Source organism: Osmerus eperlanus, chromosome 1 (assembly GCF_963692335.1).
Source record: "Osmerus eperlanus chromosome 1, fOsmEpe2.1, whole genome shotgun sequence".
Classification (NCBI taxonomy): Eukaryota; Metazoa; Chordata; class Actinopteri; order Osmeriformes; family Osmeridae; genus Osmerus; species Osmerus eperlanus.
The window spans coordinates 4558337-4583685 of NC_085018.1; the positions used below are offsets into that span (position 1 = coordinate 4558337).

At 39.7% G+C, this 25349-nt stretch overlaps 1 protein-coding gene across 1 annotated transcript; it reads left to right on the forward strand.

Moving 5' to 3' along the window:
- The first annotated feature begins 202 nt into the window (after positions 1 to 202).
- LOC134014941 (serine/threonine-protein kinase 35-like) lies at positions 203 to 8246 on the forward strand. Its single transcript, XM_062454183.1, has 3 exons — positions 203 to 885; positions 2064 to 2819; positions 6101 to 8246. Exons 1-2 carry the CDS (start codon positions 372 to 374, stop codon positions 2786 to 2788), a joined length of 1239 nt encoding a protein of 412 aa, XP_062310167.1. The 5' UTR covers positions 203 to 371; the 3' UTR covers positions 2789 to 2819; positions 6101 to 8246.
- The last annotated feature ends 17103 nt before the right edge of the window (positions 8247 to 25349 follow it).

Sequence of the window (25349 nt, forward strand, 5' to 3'; positions counted from 1 at the left end):
TGAACTTATCGTTAACAAATCTTTTCAACACCATTACATTCAACAGCCTTGTTTGGTTTATCCTGGGGTATGACGAGGTTTTTATATATTTTTGCCGTAAGCTAGTTACATTACCATAATAAAACCAGGCCATTCACCGATCGTTCCACCCTGTTATATATAATGGTACAGTCTTGCATCGTCCCCTTTCTAGATTTTTTGTCTGTGCAGATCTCGTATCCCTAAAACGTTAATCGTAGGCTATTGGAGGGCGGTTTTAAATCGAAAGAAGTAATTTCCGTAAACACCGTTTACGATTGGTTGGTTGAAGAATCCCTTTAATATACTTGCTTAAATGAACAAATGTGTGGCTTACAAGTGCCTCCGTTAACATGAATAGGCATACAGTCATGGATAGAGGTGATTACAGGCAGAGACGCACAAGGAGTGCGCGAGATTGCAAAAGAACTGGAACTCAAGACACGTCGGAGAAAAGGGAAATTACAGACGTGCTCAGATCTCTGAGTGTGGGAAATACAGAAGAAAAATATGTAATGGAGGACGACAGTTGCTTTCTCAAAAGTCGAAGCTTGGAGCACAGGGTCATGGCTCCCCGCTATAGCTTGCTAAGTGAGATTGGAAGGGGCAGTTATGGCGTGGTTTATGAAGCAGTTGCTCGAAGGTCTGGGACCAAAGTAGCAGTAAAGAAACTCCGATGTGATGCCCCAGAAAATGTGGAACTGGCGCTGCAAGAATTCTGGGCTCTGGCTAGCCTGGAGAAACGACACGAGAATGTGGTTCAGTTGGAAGAATGCGTGTTACAAAGAAACGGCATGGCTCAGAAAATGAGTCATGGAAATAAGCGGTCCAAGCAGTACTTGCGTTTGGTTGAGACCTCACTGAAAGGTAGCATAGCCTTTTCTGCATTTCAGTTATAATTCCACAATTAAAACCCCCTTGCAAATACGTTTTAAATGTTTGTGGCGTTCACGTTCCTTACGGAGTTCATTTAGTATTATTTATCAGTGAGATTGGAAGAATGGTGCACTAGTTTTGTTCTCTGATGACGTAATGAACAAGTCAAATCACAACAGGGCAGGCTTGAGATAACGTTGACTGAAAATGATTGGCCTGGTGTAACTGAAAGTTTTAAAGTAGTAAGTCTGTTGCAGTTGATCCTTGATATTGCCCTTGGTTCTTCTGTTTTAATGATCGGCTGGTCATTTTTAAGCATTTTACCAAAAGGCCAGAATGTAGGCTGCCATGCTTTCACAATTACTAACGCAATCACAGTAGCTGCATACAATTACAATTAAAGTAGGCCTACTTCAATCCACACCACAATTCTCCCAAACATGCAGAATGAAATATCTGTGATGATTGAACTATGTTGTGAGTAGTTTCCGTTTTTTGATGTAGGGAAAATATGCATATTTATATAGGCCTTCATACAATATGTATACCTGATGGGATCAGTCAGGCTGCCTGATCCAGAGTCATCCACTAATTAGCCATTTTAAATTCCAGAGTTGCTTATCAATGTCATCTACTTTGAAGGTTTGCTAGACTAGGTTCTGCAGTGGGTTCTTGGGTGAACAACAATCGGTCTGTTGTTGAATAGGCCTCGGATTCACTGTCCTGTGCAGTGTTCTTGGGTTGTCATTGAAAACAAGATTTTGTCCTGACTTGCAGGGGATTTGTATTTTTTGTGTAGTTTACTTGTACCTTAATTTCCGATTCATACATTGCATTGACATTAATATGAGATTACAGCCTTCCCAAACTGTTTTTTCTAGTCAGCTTTTTCCTGGAAACAGCTGGGTAGTGTGATGGTCATGGAGGCAGCTGAAATAAACCGAGATTATACTCAGGTTTCTTTTGTGGTACTTTACAGATATGGGCAGCATTTATTCGCTGTGTGACAAACATTGTTTAGATATCTTTATCATCTGTGTTGATCAGGATATGTGACAATTTGTATGTAACAGATTGTATTGTAGTATCTGTTCAGATCATTTGACACTGTGTTGATGTATGTAGTTTGTATGTCATATTTGTCAATGACTGGTGTTTATTCATTGCAGGCGAGCGGGTGTTGAGCCACCCTGAGGAGCCCTGCTACCTTTGGTTTGTCATGGAGTTCTGTGAAGGCGGTGACCTGAACCAGTTCATCCTATCGCGACGGCCAGACCCACAGACCAACAACAGCTTCATGCTACAGCTCACCAGCGCAGTGGCGTTCCTGCATGAAAACAACATTGTCCACCGCGACCTCAAACCCGACAACATCCTCATATCAGAGAAGTCAGGAACACCAGTGCTCAAAGTGGCGGACTTTGGGCTCAGCAAGGTGTGTGCTGGTCTTGGGAGAGCAGGCAAGAACAAGGAAGGAGGGAAGGACAAAAACATAAATGTTGTAAATGTCAATCAGTTCTGGCTGTCTTCTGCATGTGGCTCAGACTTCTATATGGCGCCCGAGGTGTGGGAGGGTCACTACACGGCCAAGGCAGATATCTTTGCCCTGGGCATCATCATCTGGGCCATGCTGGAAAGGATCACCTTCATCGATGCTGAGTCCAAGCGCGAGCTGCTGGGTACCTACGTCAAACAGGGCACGGACATTGTGCCGGTGGGCGAGGCGCTACTAGAGAATCCAAAGATGGTACTGAACATCCCCCAGAAACGCAGGTCCTCCATGTCAGACGGTGTTAAAAAGCTGTTGCAAGACATGCTGGCCGTCAACCCTCAGGACCGGCCAGACGCCTTTGAGCTACAGACCAGAGTGGACAAGGTCACATGTGCTGCCTAACCCCTGCTGTTGGCGTCAAGTCCTTTTACAGGTAACTGTCTTTACTTTCCTGTCTTCTCCTTTCAACCCTGTTATCTATGAACTCCCTCCCCCCCCCCCCCCCCCCTCAGGTTGTCTGTTCTTTTGTAATATTTTCTTAGTTGTTAATCCTTAAGTCAGTAGCCTTGTTGGTAGATAATGGTACACTAAACTGTACACTTCTGGATTGTTAGTTTCTGCCAGTGCAGACCAGTGAAGGGATGCCTATGTGCTCCTCCCCGTGCATGCTGGGATACCTGTTATGCAACTGTCAGCACCCCTCTGCCCCGGGGGGAGGAAACCATCATCTGTCAAATGCCTGTAGTTAGAAGAGGTGGATTGCATGTTCACAGGCTCCCTTTGTCTATACACTTGGGTGATTCACGTGTGGTTGGTGAATGTCATCGGCATTTTGGCACACTGTCAGTTGATTGTTGGAAGGGTATGTTTCACCAATGCCAAACTTACAGGAAAATGGGTTGGTCCTGTTTTTTTGTGTGAAGTGTAAGACAAAAGAGAGAGGTTGTTTTTTTTTTTTATCTCTGTGAGGGTAGTCCCCTCATCCCTTGTTGCTTGTCTGTCCACCCAACCCTTCCATTCACCCTCTCTCTCACCATCCCTCGCTCCTCTGCCTGCACGTCTACCACACAGTGCTCTAGCTGTTTCTACATTGCACAGATCGGCTTAGCATAGAGATTAATCGTTCTACCTTTCCAATAATGCCACTGTGTGTGTACGAGTCAAAAGTGCGCGCACAGTATACACCCATGTTGACTCCACCCTGATGTGGTCTGTAGTCTAATGTATGCTTTCATGGTTTCAAAGACGTGCAATGTGTTAAATAGGCAAGTCTGCTTGGTTACTATTATGGTGGATGGTCTAGCTGTACGTGTGTCTGGAATTCAAAATACTGTATTTCTTCGAATAAACGCTGCACCAAAAACGGTTATTTAATTGGTTAAATTCAACCACAGTATTTATTACATATTTATGTACATAACTTTCTGCACAGCTTTCTGTTTGTAAGCTAACGTGTATGAACGTTTAGGCATGCTGCTTCAGATTTCTACACAATGTAGAACACTTGTATTTGAGACAGTTGTACTACCAACGCACACCTAATTGATAGCCAATGAGAAAGGGAGTTGCCGCACTCATAGAAAAACAAAGAATAGACAAGGAGGTCAGCGGTAGTAAATGAAACCTGCGTTTTTAGCTCCATGATTAATTTATCACAATGCCAGCAACGAAGTCGTCTACAGCTACAATTCACAAAATCTCTCTTACTAATTAAACGTTGCCCTCGAATAAACGCCACTCTCGAATAAACGCTGCTCCAAAAATGAACGTTATTTAATAAACGCTGCAGCGTTTATTCGAAGAAATGCGGTAGTCGTTCTAAATAGACCCAGAGAAGTTATGTAATAGAACATTTGTACACAAGGAACTCTTGTCTTGAGAAGCTGATTGAATAGCTCAGCAGGTACTGAAAATAACCGATTGTCGTGTACTATTTGTGACCTATGAGCTGTGTCATCAACAGATTTGTGTGTGACAAGGAACAAATTGATCCCATCACATGCAACAGCGCAACTGATGAGTCAGCAATGGCTATAACAACGCGTCAGCCCTTAAGACTAGGGAGATGAGATTATTATTTCCTCCAAATACCCTGTTAAACCGGTTACATAAGTTGACGGAACATCCAGGACACCATTTCTGGCTAGGCCCATCTGGACAGTGCAGTGGAGACATTCACATGGTCTTCACAATGAAGGCATACAGTAGATAATGTAGAGATTCATTATCCAGACACCAAGTAATGTAGAATAGACAACTCAGGCCGAGATTGTCGCATGGGGACAGAATGGAGTGATGAGCCAGGTCTTTAATGGATAATTACTGTCTCCTATGAGTGACTTTTGTCCCCCAAAAAAGCTGAGCCAATTGCATTTAGTAGACATGATGTTAAGTCTCCCTTTGCAAACACCTGAACATTTACGCAATTTAAACCTTTGTGATTTTTATTTAGGAAATATATGACAATATAAAATTATATTGGATAAGCAATTGCTGGGGAACACACTGCTCTCATACGCCACACCTCCTCCTGACACACCTTCGACGCTTAGTGGCAGACTTGCTGAAGATACGCAAACCCACCTGAGGTGGCATTAAAAATAACAAATGCCCAGAACGTTACCCAGTATACAGCCATGTGACCCGAAAGCAGGAGCATGGTTGTGCCCAATGTGTATTGACATCCAGGACCCCCAGGCACTCTCTTTGGCCCATATATCTGTCTGGCCTCAGCTGTTGAGTATATCTTTTTGGCATTCTAGGTGCCCAGACGTTGACCTACCCAGCCAAAACCACATGATGCTAAGCAAGGTACCCCACAGAGACCCTAATATCACAGCAGAACCAAGTTTAGCACTGGTTTACCCACAACCCCTTGCCCCTATATGGTACTAGTACCATGGAAAGCCAGTTTGCATTACAGCCAACAACTATTTTCTCATGGTTTAACTAGTGTGCAAAGGTAATATGCTAATGATAATAAATAAAAAATGTATACAAAATAATAATTACAAAAAAAGATTTATTACTGCCACACTTTAAGTCCAACACATTGTAGGCTCGTTCAGCTGGTTGTTAGCAGTGCTGCGGTAGTCAGTGTATGTGTGTGTTGGCTCAGCTGGCTCCAAACCAGATGGACGTCTGCAGTGCTTGCTGACCGTAGATGACTGGAACAGGCAAGGCAGCCGTTTAATGGGCTGCAGCAGAATGTAGCATCACTGCATTGACTCAGCACTTTAACAACACTTCAGATAGTTATACCTGATTCAGCCAGTCATGTTTGTCTGGCTCTTTTATTGCAGCATTTTGCTTTTACAACAACACTGCTAAAGCTCAATGCAGTATCAGCTTTGCTGCCTGTTTTATGTAAACTGTCTTCTTGTTCAGAGTTGAGCTGTCCTTGGGGAGAATGTAGCGGTACCAGCTAAGCTAGTCTCTTGGTGGAACCAGTGTGGAGAGGAGCCCAGTGTTTGATTGTGAGCAGCTATTTTTGCTGAATCAAGAGCCTCTGTGTTTTGATGGCTGAGCCTGACCAATTTGAGCTGTTATTTTTGTTATAGCATTGCCTGTTTTATAGCATGGATAAAGAGGCTACGACATTAACTTATTTTATTTGATACACGATAGCACATATTATGTGTGTTGCTGCTGTTCTGTTTGTTTTTTTGCTGATTTGTTCTCAAGTGTGTAATGCATTTTCTTTTCTCTCCCCAGATTTCATATTTCCTGGTACTCGCAACTCCTGAAAACTGTGAAACGCCAATCTTAATAACTGTGAAGACAGCTTTTAACGTGACTGCATTTTGGAGACTTTTCTTTTTCTGTTTACAGTGAATCTTCAAAGATTTGAATACAGGGAATGCTTTACTTAGCCTGAGATTTTTTTTTTATCAAGAAATAATAATGAAGACAACATGTACTTTACCTGTATTGATGTAACATTTTTGTTATATCTGCTGCTTGGCCTTGTTGGATTGAACACTGAATGTGTTTTTCTTGTGGCTCATCACCTGTCAGTGCCAGAACATGGTAAGCCTCTGGCACAGTGTACAGACGTAGCACACAGGGACTATATTCTTTACCGCATCGTTGCTAGATATTTGACTGGTTCCTGTCCAGTTTCCCCCAACACAATTATATCTTTGAAAGGAAAGTCTAGAATGATGGTTAAGTGGCTGGTTTGAATTCCTGTCTGCTTGTGTGGACAGTTAGAAATGGGCACTCGCTGCACTTTGTTAGCCCATCAGAACTAACTAGGAACAAGAAGCCTAAACCTTTTGAGAGAGAAATCCAGTTAAGACTAGTGCCTTAAAAATTAGTTTACAGTGGAATTTAAATATCCAAACAATTTTATCCTAATTTTATACCTTCATTTTTTGAATTGGCCTTAATTGTTGACTGCAGATGGGGGATATGTTGGAAAGTATGTGCAATTAGCCAGTGGATGCCCATTGCAATGTTGGAGCTGCATTATTACAGTAATGTCCACCAAAAGAAGATTGTTTAATTTAGACTTAAATTTTAAACTTCATCGATAGTATAGGGATGCATCGATATAATAAAACCACTATAAACCCGATAACTTATAATTTATTTGCCTATTTGTACCCTTGAGTATATATCAAATTGTTAATTTCTTTATAAGAAACACCATGAATGTCTACAAGTGAAAGCAAGTATCTTGTATACATGGCATGTTGATTAGATATTTATATATAATTGGCAATCTTTTAAGATAATTCTCACAATACCCGAATAGCCTTACTGCTTAAAGTTGGTAAAAAAAAAAAAAAAAGGTACAAATTGGTTTAGAAAATCATATTTTTCACTAATAGGCTGTCATCCTTTCCAAATGATTATCATAAAATGTTGGGTAGTTCAGTGTCCCTGATGTACAGAGTTAAATAATTCTTCTTGTAGTTTTTTCCCCCTATTGTTTTGGATTCTGTTTGGCTACTTTGACCCAGTCTGGGGTGGGTATGTGCCACCATGAAAGGGTTTGTATAACTTGGTATGATATCGGAACTATTTTTATGGTACAACATGTCCAGAACTGAACATTAATCAGCTATTTATTAATCATTGGAGTTCAACCCCACCACAGAAGGTCTACAATCACATAATTTATTTGATCTGCACTACAGTCTTTCTGTCTCCCTTTTGGTTTTCAAACATACCTTTTGACCAACCTTAGAGTCCTACTACCTCGTACATTACTGCACATTAGCTATGATTTTATATTATTGAGCCATTGTTTTTCAGTCATCATTTTTGCTTCTTTTATGGGCAAACTAGTTTTGTGTTCAGTGTTCAGTGTTGATAACCCTTGATTTTCTATACTTTTTTTCCAGTGTTTCCAATGATTCTGATTATGTCTGTGTGACCTTTAGAAATGTTCACTACTCCTACTGTAGGGACACAAGGTCCTTATGGTTCAAACACAAGGTCCAAATGTCTATGACAGGGTACCTGTGTAGAAGCCCTCAGACAGCCCATGTTCTGAAACAGTTAAACCGACTGTTTGGTTTGTCGTTGCTGGTGTTCAGTTACCAACATTTGGTGTTGGTTCCCTTCTTCAATCAAATCAAACTATAATGGACAGCCCTCTATAAGATCCTTGAAGTCATTATCGGGTTTATACAACACTTTCTATGCAACTGTCTTTCATTAGAAACACTGTAATGAGCAAGTCATTTCATTAGCTGTTTCCTTCACATCCAATGAGAGACTTTGGGTACAAAACCCACTGGTTTGTCTGGGGGACTACTTCAGCAGAATTCACTGTGCTTGGTTTTAGAGTTTAAGAGCTACAGATGCTTCAGCTCCAGTTCAGTTAAATAAAGTTGAAAACGAAAAGTTATTCTGTGTTTTTGTTGTGAATTATAGGACGTTTGCCGTCAGTAATTCTAGGTCATAGTATAAGTGCAATCAACCAACCCTTGTGTTTACTATAGCTGCATCCATGGCCCATATTTGGTCAGAACTTCTACCCAAAATCCCAATAACTTAAAAACAATTCCAAAGTATCACAACCATTTGCAAAGCCCATCAGCACATTAACAAACGTTGATACCCGCATCTGGTAAAAGGTTACTCACATCAGAAGCTTCATTTATAAACATTGCTTACAGTTTTTCGCAATTGTTAACACACGTTTCTCAAAACAATAACGGCTTTCTCAAAACTGCACACACAACTGAAAACCTCACACACAAAATGCTAAACCTGACACTCCCTTTGCAAGATGACTCTTTGCCATCGAATCTCTTACCTGTTCACAAAATGGAACTTGTGTTCTCATTTGGTACACACAGCCATATTTTCAAATGACACACATACCATTCATAACAGTACACACAACTAAGCATTTGCTGCACACTACCAAGCATTCACAGCACACTGTAGTGGAAAATTGAAAACACAATTATAGAAATGGAACACACCATATGAATGACAATGACTCTGGAGAATGAGCCATTTCTCCTTTTGTAAAATGTCTCAGTGTAGGCCTACTTTTTTCATAGTCAAACATAAAATAGCACACAAATATGCAGCAAAAAAAGTTTTATTTCGGTACACACAGAGAACAGGCTGATGGTCTGGACGTTCCTGAATGTATCATGGTCAGCCAGGATCCTAGTTTGTATTTGTCGGAGTGTGATAGCGTTGTTCTCACGAACCATATTTACAATTTCAGTCTCCTGTTCGACTGTGAAAGTGTGTGTTCTTCCTCCACGGTGTGGTTCTCTTTCAGTCCTGCAAAATACAAATACTGTGAGCACACTGTATTCTATTGATATGCAGTATTACAGTACACAAGGCAAATCGATTTCGTACTTGTTCTCCATCCTGAAGATTCTAATGATGGCAGCAACTGTGAAGCGGCTGAGATTTGGTTGGACCCTCTGGCCAGCCTCCCTCATGCTCAAACCATGGTTGAGCACATGGTCAACCATGGTGGCCCGAATCTCATTAGAGACGACCGTTCGCCTTCTTTCTCCTTCTTCTTCTCCTTGTCCTTTTCTTCTTCCTCCTCATCCTTGTCCTCCTTTTCATCCTTGTCCTCCTCCTCTTCCTCTTCCTTCTCTCTGTCCTCCTACTCCTCTACCTGCTACTCCTCCTCCCCCTCTTCCGCCTCTCACTCTCACCCCTCTCCTTCTCTGGTTGTCAATCTCTTCAAAGTTCTCCATTGTTCACCAAACAAAACAGAGGCTCAAGGCACTTGTATGCTGCAGTCCTGATTGCAAATTGCTCAACAGACCTGATAGTGTAGAGATTTGAATATTTGTGTGTTGTAGGTTGATGCTTTGAGATTTTACTTGAGAAGTGTGTGCAACAACTGAACATTGTGTGTAGTGTTTTGACAACAAGGTGATGTGTAATTGACATCAGTGCAGGTGGCAAGCTGGGGCCAGTTGTACTGTTGGAGGGGCCAGTTACATTACACATTATTGTTGTCATAGTTTTCTTCACTGCATTGCAGGCATTAACAGGCAAAATATCATTTTTTTATTCATTATGATTATTCAGACTACATTTACAGTAATGGGGCCACAAGGGGGTCCAAACTTGGTCATACACGTCTTGTTTAGAATAGAGGTACACTGTACGTACACTAACAATCATGTGCACACACACATTGACGAACTATCCTGTGCAATGGTAGCAGTATAAAATACACATCTTATATATACAATCCAAATATACAATGTGCATAATCAAAATTCCAGAACCTAGTAATGTAGTTGCACATCTATCTATCTATCATTTAGTGATGTACTGTAATTGCTGTTGGCACAAATGCTTTACTGTACCTTGTGGGTAATATGTTCTGTTGCAGGATTCTGCTGTTTGACCTGCTGCTCCTTTGGAATTTCAGGTGGAGAGGATGGGTAGGATTATTGAGGCTATGATCAGCCTTTTTTTAAAGATGGTTCTTGTACAGCTGTACTGCCGAGACCTGATCAACCCCAATGATCCCACTTGCTATCTTTATCAAATGCTGCAATTTGGCATGCTCTTGAACATGCATGTTTCCAAAGGTACGGATCAGGCCGATGGACAGAGCTCTGTGAAACAGATTTGTAGAATATATTGAGGGTATATATACTGTTACCGTCCATGTTTAAAATGATACCGTGATGTACATTTTAGGTCACAGCCTACCGCCCAGCCCTAATACGTAGTATTACTTGTGTCAGGACACACATGAGCTGTTGAAGATTAAATAATATACTAGTCAAATACAGTACAAAACTAGGTATAATTTGTTTCGTCAATGCAACATAAAACAGTTTAGTCAGTGACCATGGAAAGTCAGCATTGTTTACTGATCATCAATGTGAGAGATAACCATTGAGATTTGTCATGACATCTTAAACTGCGCCATCAGCCTTTAACACACCTGAGAGAACAGATACAAGAAATATGCTTCTGTGGCTTTCAAATTATTTTAGAGAGTAAAATGAGATAAGCTCAGATATCATTTTCCTCATCACTCTGACTCACACCTTTTAGATATTCAGCAAACATAGCAAATATCCCAAAGATGACTGACGGTTCTCATCAGACTACAAAGGGTAAAAAAAAAAAAAAAACTTGCCCGCACCCCAACTACAAATCCCTTTTTTCATTCCCAGGGTAGCTCCGCTCAGCCACCTGGTCATTGGGTTTACACACACACACACGGACACACACACACATATCTGCTCAGACACACAGGCACAAAAACACACACCACAGCTTCGCCCTTTCCAACACAGCCATTCTCCTTTCACCCTCTAATTTTCACAGACACACCCCTCCCCCTCACTCAAAGAACAATGATGTCTATACAATCTCCTGTTGCTAAGTCTCCCTACCTCAACTGCATGCTCTCTATCCTCACTCTAGGCTGTTGGTTTTGGTTTCATCTATCATGGTTAATAGCAATCCTTAGTTTTTGGCATATTCCTTTTATAGTTTCTACTGACTGTGCCTCTAAATCACTTCTTAGATTACTTTCTTCCACTCATAAATAGTTGGTTTTAATGTGCTCTAGCATAGCTTAGGCCCCTGTCTGGACTGTAGCTGAGAAGGGTAAACTTATTTATGTAATGCACTGTCAGTGGTGCTGTGCTGACTGACACATGCAATATGCTTCTCCACTTATCCAGAAGTGTTTTTCATTGCTAATAAGCATAAGCCAAAAAGTTCTAATTTTGTAAGAAAGTACACATTCATTGACTAATTATGTATGTACACAGGCATGCCTGCATTGTTTCCTAGATTTTAGCAGCCTTTGTTTTCATGAAAGAGGCTATGTGACAAAGTTAGCCACCCATTAGCGACATGTTTTGGGGCTTTAATGATGGGGAGGGGGTTCTTGGACATTCATCCCCAGGGGGGGTCTATAGCCTGCATAATTAGTGTTGTCAGATGGAATACAGCTGTGTAGCTCAAAGCACTAGTCTCCATTATCTCCCTTGGATTTGTTAACTGAAAGGGAACACATTTACATGTGTACGTTTTTATGTCGATGTTTGCAATGCACCACTATTTTATTCCCCTCAATTAGAAATAAGTTGATTTTGTTCAATTTGAAGAAGCAGAAAGCAGAGATATTTGTATGTGTACATATATTTGTGTCCTCTGACACCAGACAAGTGGTTTTCCGGTACGTCCATCAAGAAAATCAGTAATTTAGCAATGTAATAGCCTTTCTAGAAATTGTTTAATTTCACTCTAATATATATTTATTTATTTTCCCACCCTAACTCGTCCCAGAAGTTTTGCACCACATAGACAATGTCAGTGTCAAAACGTCTTGGTCATGATTGCGTTGCTTCTATCTGTGCGAACGTTCTGTTTGACGATTTAGACATAATTTAGGTTTTTGTGGCGAAAAGTGAAGCTAACAGTAGCTAACTAGTTAGACACAGTCAGAAATGTTAGGACGTCACACGACTCCACAACGTCACACGACGTGTGCGTTCATAACAACGAATGTACAATAAATACAAGCTGTGAGTCAGTGGAGACTGACTCAGTGAAGTTAAGTCATTTTGCTACTTGCATAGCTTGCGTAGCTAGTTACAGCTGACAAACAAATACAGCCCAGGATGGTGTTATCGCAGAAAACATGGCTGGCTACATCCGCGGAGTCTCCCTATTTATTTAGCAGACTTACTTCCCCCAAGCTTCCCCCAATCCAAAAGCAGTTCACCTGTGATACAACCACTTGTATCCAATTGAAAACAATGGTGTTTTGGGGAGCATTGTGCAGTCACTCAGTTTCCTATAGTTTTGCTTTAAAAAGGATGAGGAGTGGTCCATATTGACCAGAGGGATTGAAGCACACTAAGGCGGTTGGTGGTTTCTCTCCGGATGTAACCTCAAAACAAGATTTTCTGAACTCTGAAACCACCTATGAAGACAGGAAGTGGTCTTGAATACAGTTGGAACATCTTTAATACCCAGTTACAGCAGAAGATCTTCATCTACCTTGAACCACTTCTCCACATTAGTGGAGTTGACACATGCTGCCCTTGCAACTGACAGGGCTTATGGCTTTCTCTGGCTGACATCTGGGTGTCTGCACAAGAAATTCTCAAACCCAAACTGTCCAGCTTGATGTGTTGTTTTTGAGAAGGAAGGAAGGTTACTTGCTTCAGCAAATTTTAATGTGAGCTTCTGGATCTCCTTCTAACAAAATGGAACATTTCTATTGGCCAGTGTTTTTATTACAGTTTTTCTCCATTGCTTTGGCTCAATTCTTGAAACAGAAATTACATTCTCAAAGCTCTAAGTGCATTTAGCAAAATAACCTATATGGTTCAGCACAACTACATAGATCACCTTCAAAAGGTCATATCGCACCCAAAACAGTTAACTCATGCAAAACCAAATCATTTTCTCATATAAATATTCAGTGGCCCCAAAATGTAAAGTTCCTTCTCAATTGCTGTGGCTCATCTCTCTCTCAAAAAAGGACATGCTTTAAATACAGTTGCCAAAATAACCTAGATGGTTCAGCAAAACACCATGGCACACCTGCAAAAGGTCATATCTCTCCCAAAACAGACAACTCATCAGTCCAAATTTAAACCTTTTCTCATACAAATAGTCAGTGCCCCCAAAATGAAAAGTCCCTTTGGCATTGTGTAAACACTGCAGGTCAAAATGTTTAGATGTTTTGTCAGTATGGCAGTGGACCTTAGAAATATCCCTCATGTGCACTGTGCTACAGTTACTGTAGTAGATGTTTTCTTCCCAGAATACTAGATGTCTTCAATCTACCCAGACGCTCCCATGTTACCCCGCTCCTCATCTCCCTCCACTGGCTTCCCATCACGGCCCGTATCAGATTCAAGACTCTGGTACTGACCTTCCGAGCGGTGAACGGGACTGCACCTGACTACATCAAGTCTCTCCTCCAGCCTCACACCCCCACCCGCCATCTACGGTCTTCTTCTGACAACCGTCTGGTGGTCCCACCGCTCAAGAGCGCCCGGTCCCAACACAAGCTCTTCTCCTGTCTGGCCCCCCAATGGTGGAATCAACTCCCCTCCTCCATCAGGGACACTGACTGTTTCCCCACCTTCAAGAAAAGGCTCAAGACGCACTTGTTCCGGGAGTACAACGGCACTTAGGAATGCTTGGCTGGACCTGATGTTAGTTTCCTCCTGATGTTAGTTTCCTCCAGGATCACAATGACTCTTATTGAGAGACTTGTTGCTCTTGTTGGTTAGTTGTAACGGATTTAAATTCTTGTACTCGCTGTGAAATATTTTACTGTTGATTGTTTTTCTACAGGTAAAGTCTTGCACTTTTTGAGTTTCATGTTGTTTAATTGTGACTTGTTTAACTGCATGCTCTTATGGTTCTTCCCTTTGGCACTTATTTGGTTTTTCACAATGTATGCTTCATGTTTTGGCTGCTCGCAATGTTGGGGCTATCTCGTTGTTATGATCAGTGACCTATGCACTTTTGTAAATCTCTCTCGTGGAAGTCGCTTTGGATAAAAGCGTCTGCTAAATGCATAAATGTAAAGCACATTATTAAAGAAATATATTTAGATATACACTGTGTTCTGCAGTTATCTAAAGGTAGGATATATATGTTATCCTGTATTCCATGCAGTCAGGGCATCACCTGCTAGCCTGGTCCTAACCAGACTCTCGTACATTGCATTTGTACAGAGAGTCTGGCCTCGCTCCATTGACAAGCGTTGACTTACTTGTAGGCGGGTACTCTGTTGAAGTTTAAAACTATTGGATCTGCCCAGAGCCACTCTGATCTGCCATAACCAATCGCTAGCGTTCGCCTTAGCCAATTCCTTCTCCACTACTGTAACAGAGCTAGCTGCCGTAGCTGGAAAATCAAACTTTTCCCGAACCCCGTGGGGAGGAGGGCCACAACATCATGGCCACCAACAAAACTCAGCAAAACTTGTTCTTGCTCCGGCTTTAGCTGTTGGATATTCGGCAGCGTTGCCACAACGGACCGAATGGCTTTGCTCGCATCTTTCTCCGCCGCCATTACGGAACTACAACACAAACTATCGCACGACATCAACGTCATCGTTCTCAACCACTCCCTCTGTTCGCTGATTCGCCGGTAGAAAATCAACCTGAAGAATCTGACTTACATACCTCATGGCCAGACCTATGTACAGAAGCAAAAATAAATTTGAGCGAAAGTACGTAGGAGGGCAGAGCCAGGCTAATCTCCTGCACCCATAGTGGACAATGTGATGTTGAGACAGCCACGTTTATAAATGAGACCCCTGGTCAAGACGGGTGTATCCCTTGCGCCAAAACAGACAACACAACTTCAAAATTCGTTTTTAATGTCTTTCTAGATAATATAGTGGTGACGACTCGCAAGCGAACTTTTAATGTCCTTATAAGTAATTTCCACGCATGAAAACAGCAGATCTAATGCACGCTTCTGTACATGCGGTATCCACTACTTGTGCTGCCTTCGGGTCACATGACCCAAAGGTTCATAACGAACCATCGTTGTGTTTACCCAATTTTACCCAATACAAAAACAAATAAAAATAATTTTCTTTTAAACTTTGCAATGTGGGGGGTCTGAGACATCCCAACGGTTAAAAGAAAGTGCTTCACTTTGTTTTTGTATGCGGTAAAGTTGTCGCAATACGACGGTGGGTCACAATGACTGATGGGTCAGAATGACCCGAAGATAACAAGGGTTAAGCGTGGTAACGAGAAAGTTTCTCGTCTGCACCAGGAAGTATCTCGTGCGCACCGAATTTTTTTTATGTGCCTTTAGGAGCTCCGTAAGATATATATAAGTAGGCCTAACTCAAGAAATTTTTGTATTAGTAATTGTAATGCGATTACTGAAGTTATGAACAGTAATGCGTTACATTACTGCGTTACAGACAAATGTAATCTGATTACAGTAAAGCGGTACTTTGTACCGCATTACCCCCAACACTGGTTTTAGCAATCGTGAAAACTGTAAGTACCATGCATGTCTATGGATGGGGGGTTCAGCCCACTGTTGAATGATCCTACTATTCCTCCCTTGACGAGCATTTGTCTGATAACTTCAGTATCGCATTACAGTTACATTACAGGATCTGTTAACAGAGAATAGAATCTGTTAACAGAGAATACGGCCCATACTCTTGACCTGGGGAAAGGATCTGTTAACAGAGTGTATGGTTTTAGACCAGGGGTGAACCAAATGTATATGTTACTTTTAAGATGCATGTTTAAAGTTGTTTTCTCTCTTGAACAGAGATCTTATTGGGATTTTTATTTTTGTTTGATTTGTTTATCACTTGTATTATTGTTTTTATTGATTTTATGTAAAGCACCTTGAGCTACAATTCTTGTATGAAATGTGCTATATAAATAAAGTCTTACTTACTTACTTACTTACTTACTTACTAATACAAATGTATTGCGCTACTTGCGTTACTTGCATTACTGCGATCTGCATATCGGGAGGAGAAAAAAACAACAAATCAAACTTCCCTTTACAGTAGGCTACCTGTGTTTGCTTAACACTCGTCAGTTGACTTAGCCCCAGAGTTCAGGAGGCGAAACAAGAATGGCAGAGCCGCTTAGGACGTCTTTTTAGGGATGCAGGTATGCACATTACTTCGAATTAGTTGCGCGAAAGGAGAAAAACGTAACTGTACAATGTACATTGTGCCAGCGAGGTGAAGTTAGTTTCATATTCGACATTCGTCTCACATTCGAAAAACGCTACTTTGCAGCGTCGAGTTAGGGACCGGGTGAAAATTACCCATACAATTTTGAAAAATGATGACTTTTATAATGATTTTATGACTATAAAACCTCAAACAAACAGCAGAGTATTCCAACAATGTCTGGTATACTTCCACAGCCTTTAATGTTTCAATAATGTTTTTAAAAGAATGATAGAAAATCGCTAATCTCTGAAAATAGCATGAAATCCTTGCTAATCTCAATATCTTTTTCAAATTTGTTAAAAAAAATCTCAAATATACACCAGATTATTCTAATAATGTCTGGCCTACTTCCACAGCCTTTACTTTTTCAATAAAACTTTTTTTTTAAATGATAGAAAATCGCTAATCTCTGAAAATAGCATGAAATCCTTGCTAATCTCAATATCTTTTTCAAATTTGTTTAAAAAAATCTCAAATATACACCACATTATTCTAATAATGTCTGGCCTACTTCCACACCCTTTACTTTTTCAATAAAACTTTTAAAAAAATGATAGAAAATCGCTAATCTCTGAAAATAGCATGAAATCCTTGCTAATCTCAATATCTTTTTCAAATTTGTGTCAAAAAATCTCAAATATACACCAGATTATTCTAATAATGTCTGGTTTACTTCCATACCCTTTACTTTTCCAATAAAGTTTTGAATAAAATTCAAATTAATCGCTAATCTATGAAAATAGCATGAAATCTTCACTAATCTCAATATCCTTTTCAAATTTGTTTAAAAAAATCTCAAATATACACCAGATTATTCTAATAATGTCTGGCCTACTTCCACACCCTTTACTTTTCCAATAATGTTTTTAAAAGAATGATAGAAAATCGCTAATCTCTGAAAATAGCATGAAATCCACGCTAATCTCAATATCTTTTTCAAATTTGTGTCAAAAAATCTCAAATATACACCAGATTATTCTAATAATGTCTGGTTTACTTCCACACCCTTTACTTTTCCAATAAAGTTTTGAATAAAATTCAAATTAATCGCTAATCTATGAAAATAGCATGAAATCTTCACTAATCTCAATATCTTTTTCAAATTTGTGTCAAAAAATCTCAAATATACACCAGATTATTCTAATAATGTCTGGCCTACTTCCACACCCTTTACTTTTTCAATAAAACTTTTTTTTAAATGATAGAAAATCGCTAATTTCAGAAAATAGCATGAAATCCTTGCTAATCTCAATATCTTTTTCAAACTTGTGTCAAAAAATCTCAAATATATACCAGATTATTCTAATAATGTCTGGCCTACTTCCACACCCTTTACTTTTTCAATAAAACATTTTAAAAAATGATAGAAAATCGCTAATCTCTGAAAATAGCATGAAATCCACGCTAAACATCATAACTCTAATCTTTAATACTGTGGTATTAGTCATTTATTAAAACAAAGACATTATTTTTAGTGCAGGACATTTTCAGGCACTCCGTCTGTTGCAGGCCAGGCATTTCCAGTCTGTTTCTGTTCTGGCGGCGTTGAACTCTCTGTGGGTCATGTCCAAGCACTCTGCATGATACCACCTCATGCATTCAGAGCATGCAATCTATATAATGTCAAGTAGAAGAGTATTAATGAGAGTAGCAATTGTTGTTCATTCAGATGTCAAAGGATTATTCCAAACACTATTCACTGAATAAAAACTGTGTTTAAGATATAGCAAAACTGTTCATTACTATGGGATTAACATCATCCAATTTCAAAAGACTAGTTATACTTTCTCATTACAAGCTATGCAATTTGTAATACTGTAGTCTGACCTTCATGCCAGAGGGAGATATGTTGCCATTATCACTGTATGTTTAGCCTGGTCTTTATTGTTTTTAAAGTATGTAGAGACTCTCCAATCATCTGGTTGCTTTGTTTTTACACATTTCTAGACTAAACTGATAGTCATGCAGTTCCAGTGGAGACATACATTTAGTCATTTAGCAGACGCTCTTATCCAGAGTGACTTACAGTAAGTACAGGGACATTCTCCCCAAGGCCAGTAGGGTGAAGTGCCTTGCCCAAGGACACAACGTCATTTGGCACGGCCAGAATCGAACCAGCAAAATTCTGATTACTCTATTACTCTGATTCCCTAACCGCTCAGCCACTTGACTCCCTTGACAATTTCTTCCACACTCTTCTTTAATTGGCTCCCTTGCATAGACCTGGTGCGCGCGTGTGTGTGTTTGCGTCATCAACCCTAGTTGAATCTCTGGTTCTGGTGTCGTAAAAACTCAACCATATAGGTGTCAAGCAAATGGTCACCAGAGTTTGCGTCTCCATCTAGCCCTTGTCAAACAGTATCTCTTTAAAACAAACAAACCCCCCCTTAGTCCTCAGACCCAAGATAAGGGTCTTGTGTGTGTACCCAGAGTTCAGATTTGGGGGTAGGCCTCTCTTTGCACACAAGGAATGCTGAACACAGTATCATTTTATACAGAATAAAAAAGTTACATCTTCAATTTTTCTGACAGGCAGACACTCCATGTGATGGGGTGTGTTGAGGGGTTACATCAGAGTAATCTTACACATACCTCTCTCTCTCTCTCTCTCTCTCTCTCTCTCAGTATTGACTGGATTCAAAATATTCCTTACATATAAAGTGTTTTACCTAAGACTTGAAAGCTGAGACTGTCAATGGAACCGTTGTGGTGGATGTGATCCTGTCTTTTTGTATGAAATGATTACTCGTCTTCTATTAGCGAGGATTTCATGCTATTTTCATAGATTAGCGATTTTCTATCTTTTAAAAAAAAGTTTTATTGAAAAAGTAAAGGGTGTGGAAGTAGGACAGACATTATTAGAATAATCTGGTGTATATTTGAGATTTTTTTAAACAAATTTGAAAAAGATATTGAGATTAGCAAGGATTTCATGCTATTTTCAGAGATTAGCGATTTTCTATCATTTTTCAAAAAGTTTTATTGAAAAAGTAAAGGGTGTGAAAGTAGCCCAGACATTATTAGAATAATCTGGTGTATATTTGAGATTTTTTTAAACAAATTTGAAAAAGATATTGAGATTAGCAAGGATTTCATGCTATTTTCAGAGATTAGCGATTTTCTATCATTTTTTTAAAAGTTTTATTGAAAAATTAAAGGGTGTGGAAGTAGGCCAGACATTATTAGAATAATCTGGTGTATATTTGAGATTTTTGTTAACAAATTTGAAAAAGATATTGAGATTAGCAAGGATTTCATGCTATTTTCAGAGATTAGCGATTTTCTATCATTCTTTTAAAAACATTATTGAAAAATTAAAGGCTGTGGAAGTATACCAGACATTGTTGGAATACTCTGCTGTTTGTTTGAGGTTTTATAGTAATAAAATCATAATAAAAGTCATCATTACCCATACAAAATTGTATGGGTAATTTTCACCCGGTCCCTAACTCGACGCTGCAAAGTAGCGTCTTCTGAATGTGAGACGAATGTCGAATGTCGAATATGAAACTAACTTCACCTCGGTCATTGAGCGAAGGCCTAAAACACCTCTCCACCGCCGCGAACACAACCTCTAATCTATCAAAGCATCTTCAACGGCAACATGCTAACTGAAGACTAGCTAAAGATCCCCGGACCCTGAGTGACACTGACGCCGATAAAAGGTTGCCGTTGCCATTGTTGCCGACACCAGCCAAGCAGCCACGACTTTACTTTCAACATCAGCAGGTTACGAAACAGGCTTGTAGCAGCATACATAGTAGAGGAAATGTTGCCATTTAAAGTTTTAAGCATTATTTTATTTTGAAACATTTTGCCTACTGCCAGTAGCCTGTAGCCTTGTTATGCTTGACAACTTTTAGGTTGATATTCACAACTTTTTTGTCAGCTTTGTGGTATTAAAAAGCATAAAAGAGAGATCTGTCCTCATTCTAATAAGTATGAGTTGATTTGGGCATATATATTGATATTTGGCAAGTGCATCTCAGGTGATGTCACGGAGTAATCCAAAAGTAATGTAACTAACTAACTAGTAGTGTAACTAGTTACTTTCAGCAGTGAGTAATCTAGTAAAGTAAAGCATTACTTTTTTTTTAAGTAACTAGTAATGTGTCATCTATTACTTTTTTTGAGTAACTACCCCAACACTGTATATAACATGATAAGTATTTCATTATATTATATTAAACATAACATGATGTTGAGGCTCATATAAATTATTATTCATTATTAGGATTATTTTCTAATAATAAATGTGGTGTTCAGTGATGGCTGGTGGTGTGTAAGGATGTACCAGACGGGGTTGGATCCAAGCGCAGAGTGCAGATTTATTAGAATAGTCAGACAGGCAAAGATCGGTACACGGTAGACAGGGCAATACATACAGGAGATCCAAAACGGAGTAAGACAACTAGCTAAGGTCAGTAACAGTAGACATATTCTTAACAAGGCTCGGGCTGAACTTGAAAACAAGATCAAGACTTTGCACCGGACAACCCACAAACAGACACTTACATACTAATACTAAACAAGACACAGGTGTAGCCGATTGTTCTAATATTCCGGGCATGCCGAGCGTGGCAGCCAATTACCAGCTGCAGGAGGCTCTGGCGTTACATGGTGATATTGGGTGTAGGCTATTATATATGCATCAATAGTTCAAGTAGCAGCAAATGCAGTGTGCATTACATCCGAGATACCAACAACAGAAAAGCACACTAGCCACTGTACTGTCATACGTCCGCTGTCATTGGTCAATGGCCTGTCTGGGCTGAATGAATTTACCCAAATGGGCGACAAATCAAGAGGGCGTGCCAGACACCTGTCACTCACAAGTCCCCACTCTTGTAAAGTAGCACCCCCAGCTGTCATTGGTCAAAAGTCAGTGGCCTATGGGCTGAAATAATTTAGCTAGCAGCAAATCAAAGGGGCGTGCCCACACACTATGAAGATGAATGGTATAAATGGGCTAACATGGCTCGTATGAATAAGATACTGTTACTAGTAGAATTATTGAATTGATATACAGGGAAGAAGTCTGTTTTGTACCCTATTGCTGTGAAAGTCAATGGTCAGTTGCCAAATACAAGTACAAGACAAAATACAAGTATTTATTACACATATGTAAGGTGCAGGTGTCTGATACACTCTGCTGAGCAACTCATAACACTGGACAATGAATACAGAAACACACACTTCCCATTTATTATTTCCATTTGAAGGGAGTCAGATGGCTGAGCAGTTATGTAATCGGGCTATTAATCAGAAGGTTTGATTCCTGGCTGTGCAAAATTACATTGTGCCCTTGGGCAAGGCACTTCACCCTACTTGCCTCGGGGGAATGTCCCTGTACATACTGTAAGTCGCTCTGGATAAGAGTGTCTGCTAAATTACTAAATGTAAATGTAATACAGGAATGAATGGAAGTTAAATATTATCATAATATGGGAGGTTTAAATCTCACTAGAAACGTCAGGGAGGTGACAATCAACATAGCCTTTGCAAGCAAAGAAAGAAGATGCCGCATTCATGGTACTAGATAGCTTGTGTTTAGTTTTTAGATAGGGCTCCAATCAAAATTTACATTTAGTCATTTAGCAGACGCTCTTATCCAGAGCAACTTACAGTAAGTACAGGGACATTCCCCCCGAGGCAAGTAGGGTGAAGTGCCTTGACACAGCCTGGAATCAAACCGGTAACCTTCGAATTAATAGCCCGATTCCCTAACCGCTCAGCCATCTGACCCCACCAAGTTGCATTATACACAGTTTGGTAACATTGTGACCTCGGACCTACACTAGACCGACATTTCGTAGTTGCATCTTACAAAGAACTAATTTATGGCTATGCAGGCATAAGCAAGCTTTAGCAAACAGCATAATGACAGTTTAGCAACATATTTCATAGATAGGCATATTTCTCTCCTGGACATGACCCAGGGTCATGTTCTCATGAGCTAATATAGCAGGGTATAGATCAAACATTGTTTATTATATTAAGAACATTCAAAACAGTATAAGAGTAATAAAGTAATGTTGCAACATTGGCATAGCTACCATGTTATATGCATGCAACATTTAAAGAATGTATTGTTTTCACGTTACAATGTTGACTAATTGATTAAATATAAATCAGCTACAAAATCGCTTTTACCGGTAGTGTCTACGATTTTTTTGTCTTTTATAAAACATTTTGGTGCATTTCCCATGACAGTGGAGTTAACTTGAGAGCGGCACCCTGTAGGACTGTCTTCAGAAAATGGGTTTAAACCATGCTAAACATTGCCTGCTGATGGAAAAATGTGTGAATGTGTCAGGAGTTTATGTTTTAGGATGTATAATGTAAGAGTGAGTGGGAAGAGAGTAACTTGTACCGCAGGAAAAATTGGAGATGTGAGGTGCAGGGTTAGGAGGTGGCCTGGGTGGTGGTGGCACAATGCAGTTTCAGCCAAGTCCAGAAAATAACTGTAGAATAATTGTTTCCAGCTTTAGTAAATGTTCCTAGTGGCTCATTGAAATGTTGAGGAATAGGGAAATGTACAAGAGAAATCAAATTCTGTCTCACTAAAAGATCGAGCAACACAGTGATAGTGTTGTGGCCAACTGCATTAATGATATGAAGTTTTGAGGTACTGTTTAGAGAATGTGGTTACACATTTGGTCATTGTATCAGAGCTATTGAGTAAACTTGTAAACACTACTGTCAATGTAGGCAATAAACAACATATTGCAACGCTCCTAAGGACTGTTTCAAGATTACAAACTGATGTGTTGTGAAAATAGTACCGCAATGGGCAATAGAGAACCGCAATGGGCACTATATTTCAATCTATAATTCCAGAAATCTGTGTGTGTTTGTCTGTGTGTCACCAAATCAACTAACATCTCAGCTGCATCACGGCACGGCCACTGCATTAGTGATCAAAATGTGGAGACGAGACAGACTTGCCGTACAAAGAAATCCAACATAGTATGCTTTTCATGTTATTTACCAAGGCAACTGTAGCACTTTTGAAGTTATTTACATTTTGCTGCATACATAAAGTTGTATTATTCATGACTTATGACTGACAGTTAAAGTTTATCTTGCCTTTGTAATTATTGCTTCATATTCAGTATTAGTTTGGGCTGAAGTAGTGTTATGCATTCATGAGTAAGGCAGCCTTTTGAAAAAAATGTAAATGTATTCCCAGAGTTAATCTCTACAAAAACAGACAGAAGATGGTATTTCTTAAGTCCAGAACTTCACCTTTGAAGTGTTATACAGCCTATGACATTTAGTCAGTCATGCTGTCAAAAACCTCAAGGGAGTTTGCATCATTAATAAGGACGTTTTTGAATATATATACACTTATCTCCTTTTTCATGAACTCTCTTGTCTTCTTTGATAGCATCAATATTATTGGATGACATTGTTCAAAATAGGCTACCTCTTCGATGGCCATAAATGCAAGGCCGTAATCATAATATGACACCCCCCCCCCTCCCATATTCAAATCTGGTCAAAATGTCCCCCCCAATATATTGATATAAAAATATAAATACAAATATAAATGTGCTACGCTACGACAGGCAACCACGCATGCTGTCCGAAATTATCATACAAAAATTAATTAGTCCCCCCCCAATGTTGACTCCATGGCTACGGCCTTGCATAAATGTCACAGGCTGTATTAGAATATAATGCAAATATCAAACCAATAGGTAACGTGCATCATGGGTTCTCAGAGAGATTTTAAAAAGCCATGCATTATAGATCAGACGAGACATTGCTCTCAATTTAGCTGCTTTAGGCTATGTAGGCTAACCATTGTTTTTTTTTCTTTACTAAGTGTTATTATTGTAACAATTCAATTCCCTGAGGAGGCTGGTCTGAAGTCAAGACTGCTTTCATAGCATTGTAATGCAAGCAAGTGTTGGACTGTAAGATACTGTTAATTGCATCTTGGTTATGAATCTGTTTTGAATTTACTTGGGATTAATTTTCATTTTTCCTCATGGTCATGAAAGTGCAAGGGTATTTAGAATTGGTATAACCAGGGATACCTTTTTTAAATTAGCCTATTAAAATGCTCTTAAACTTTGATAATGGAGAAATTGCTGCTTGAATATTATTGAAAATAAATAGAAAGGTTTTAGATTCTACAAACAGTGCTTGAAGAAACCCTAACCCTACCCTTGATTTTGAGGTAGACCTCTACTGCCGCTTACTGGTTTAGCCACGCAAAATCAATGGCGAAAAGTTGCGGCATCACATACTAGCCAGAACTCCCACTCTCGAAAAATAAATAAAAAGAACTGCCACTCTCGGGAAACTTCCGGGATCTGAACTGGTTGCAGTTCCACCCTAGTTCCATATGAGGGCGCTAACGGTCGAGTGCAGAATGAATGCAGGTCCAACCCTAACCCTCAAAATCCACTTTTCTCAGGATATAATTTTTTTTCTAGTAATTTGAATGTTTAATTAAAAGGGGAGGCAAAAAAAATACACACTGCTAGGTGTTAGATTTTTTTGAAGTCGCTTTTTTGTCTTAAAAAGACGTCATACACATCGTACGACCAGATATACTGCTTTACGGCAAGCTCTGGTCACTTCCTTCACTCTTTTTCTATGGCTCTGGGCTCCCTGTCAATACACACATAGATAGGCCTATATATAAAGGCTAGATGTCTCGTCCGCGTTGCCGGCCAACGGAGTCGAACGTCCGCACATGTACACACCATACACACACACACACACACTTGCTCAATTTTCAACAGATTTTTAAACGGTTTAGTTATCAACGTCAGA

What these genes read in the sequence shown, in the direction of transcription:
- LOC134014941 (XM_062454183.1), top strand. Translation starts at nt 372, where the DNA reads ATGAATAGGCATACAGTCATGGATAGAGGTGATTACAGGCAGAGACGC. An exon ending in GGTTGAGACCTCACTGAAAG is followed by an intron (nt 886 to 2,063) that starts GTAGCATAGCCT and finishes TATTCATTGCAG; the next exon opens with GCGAGCGGGTGTTGAGCCAC.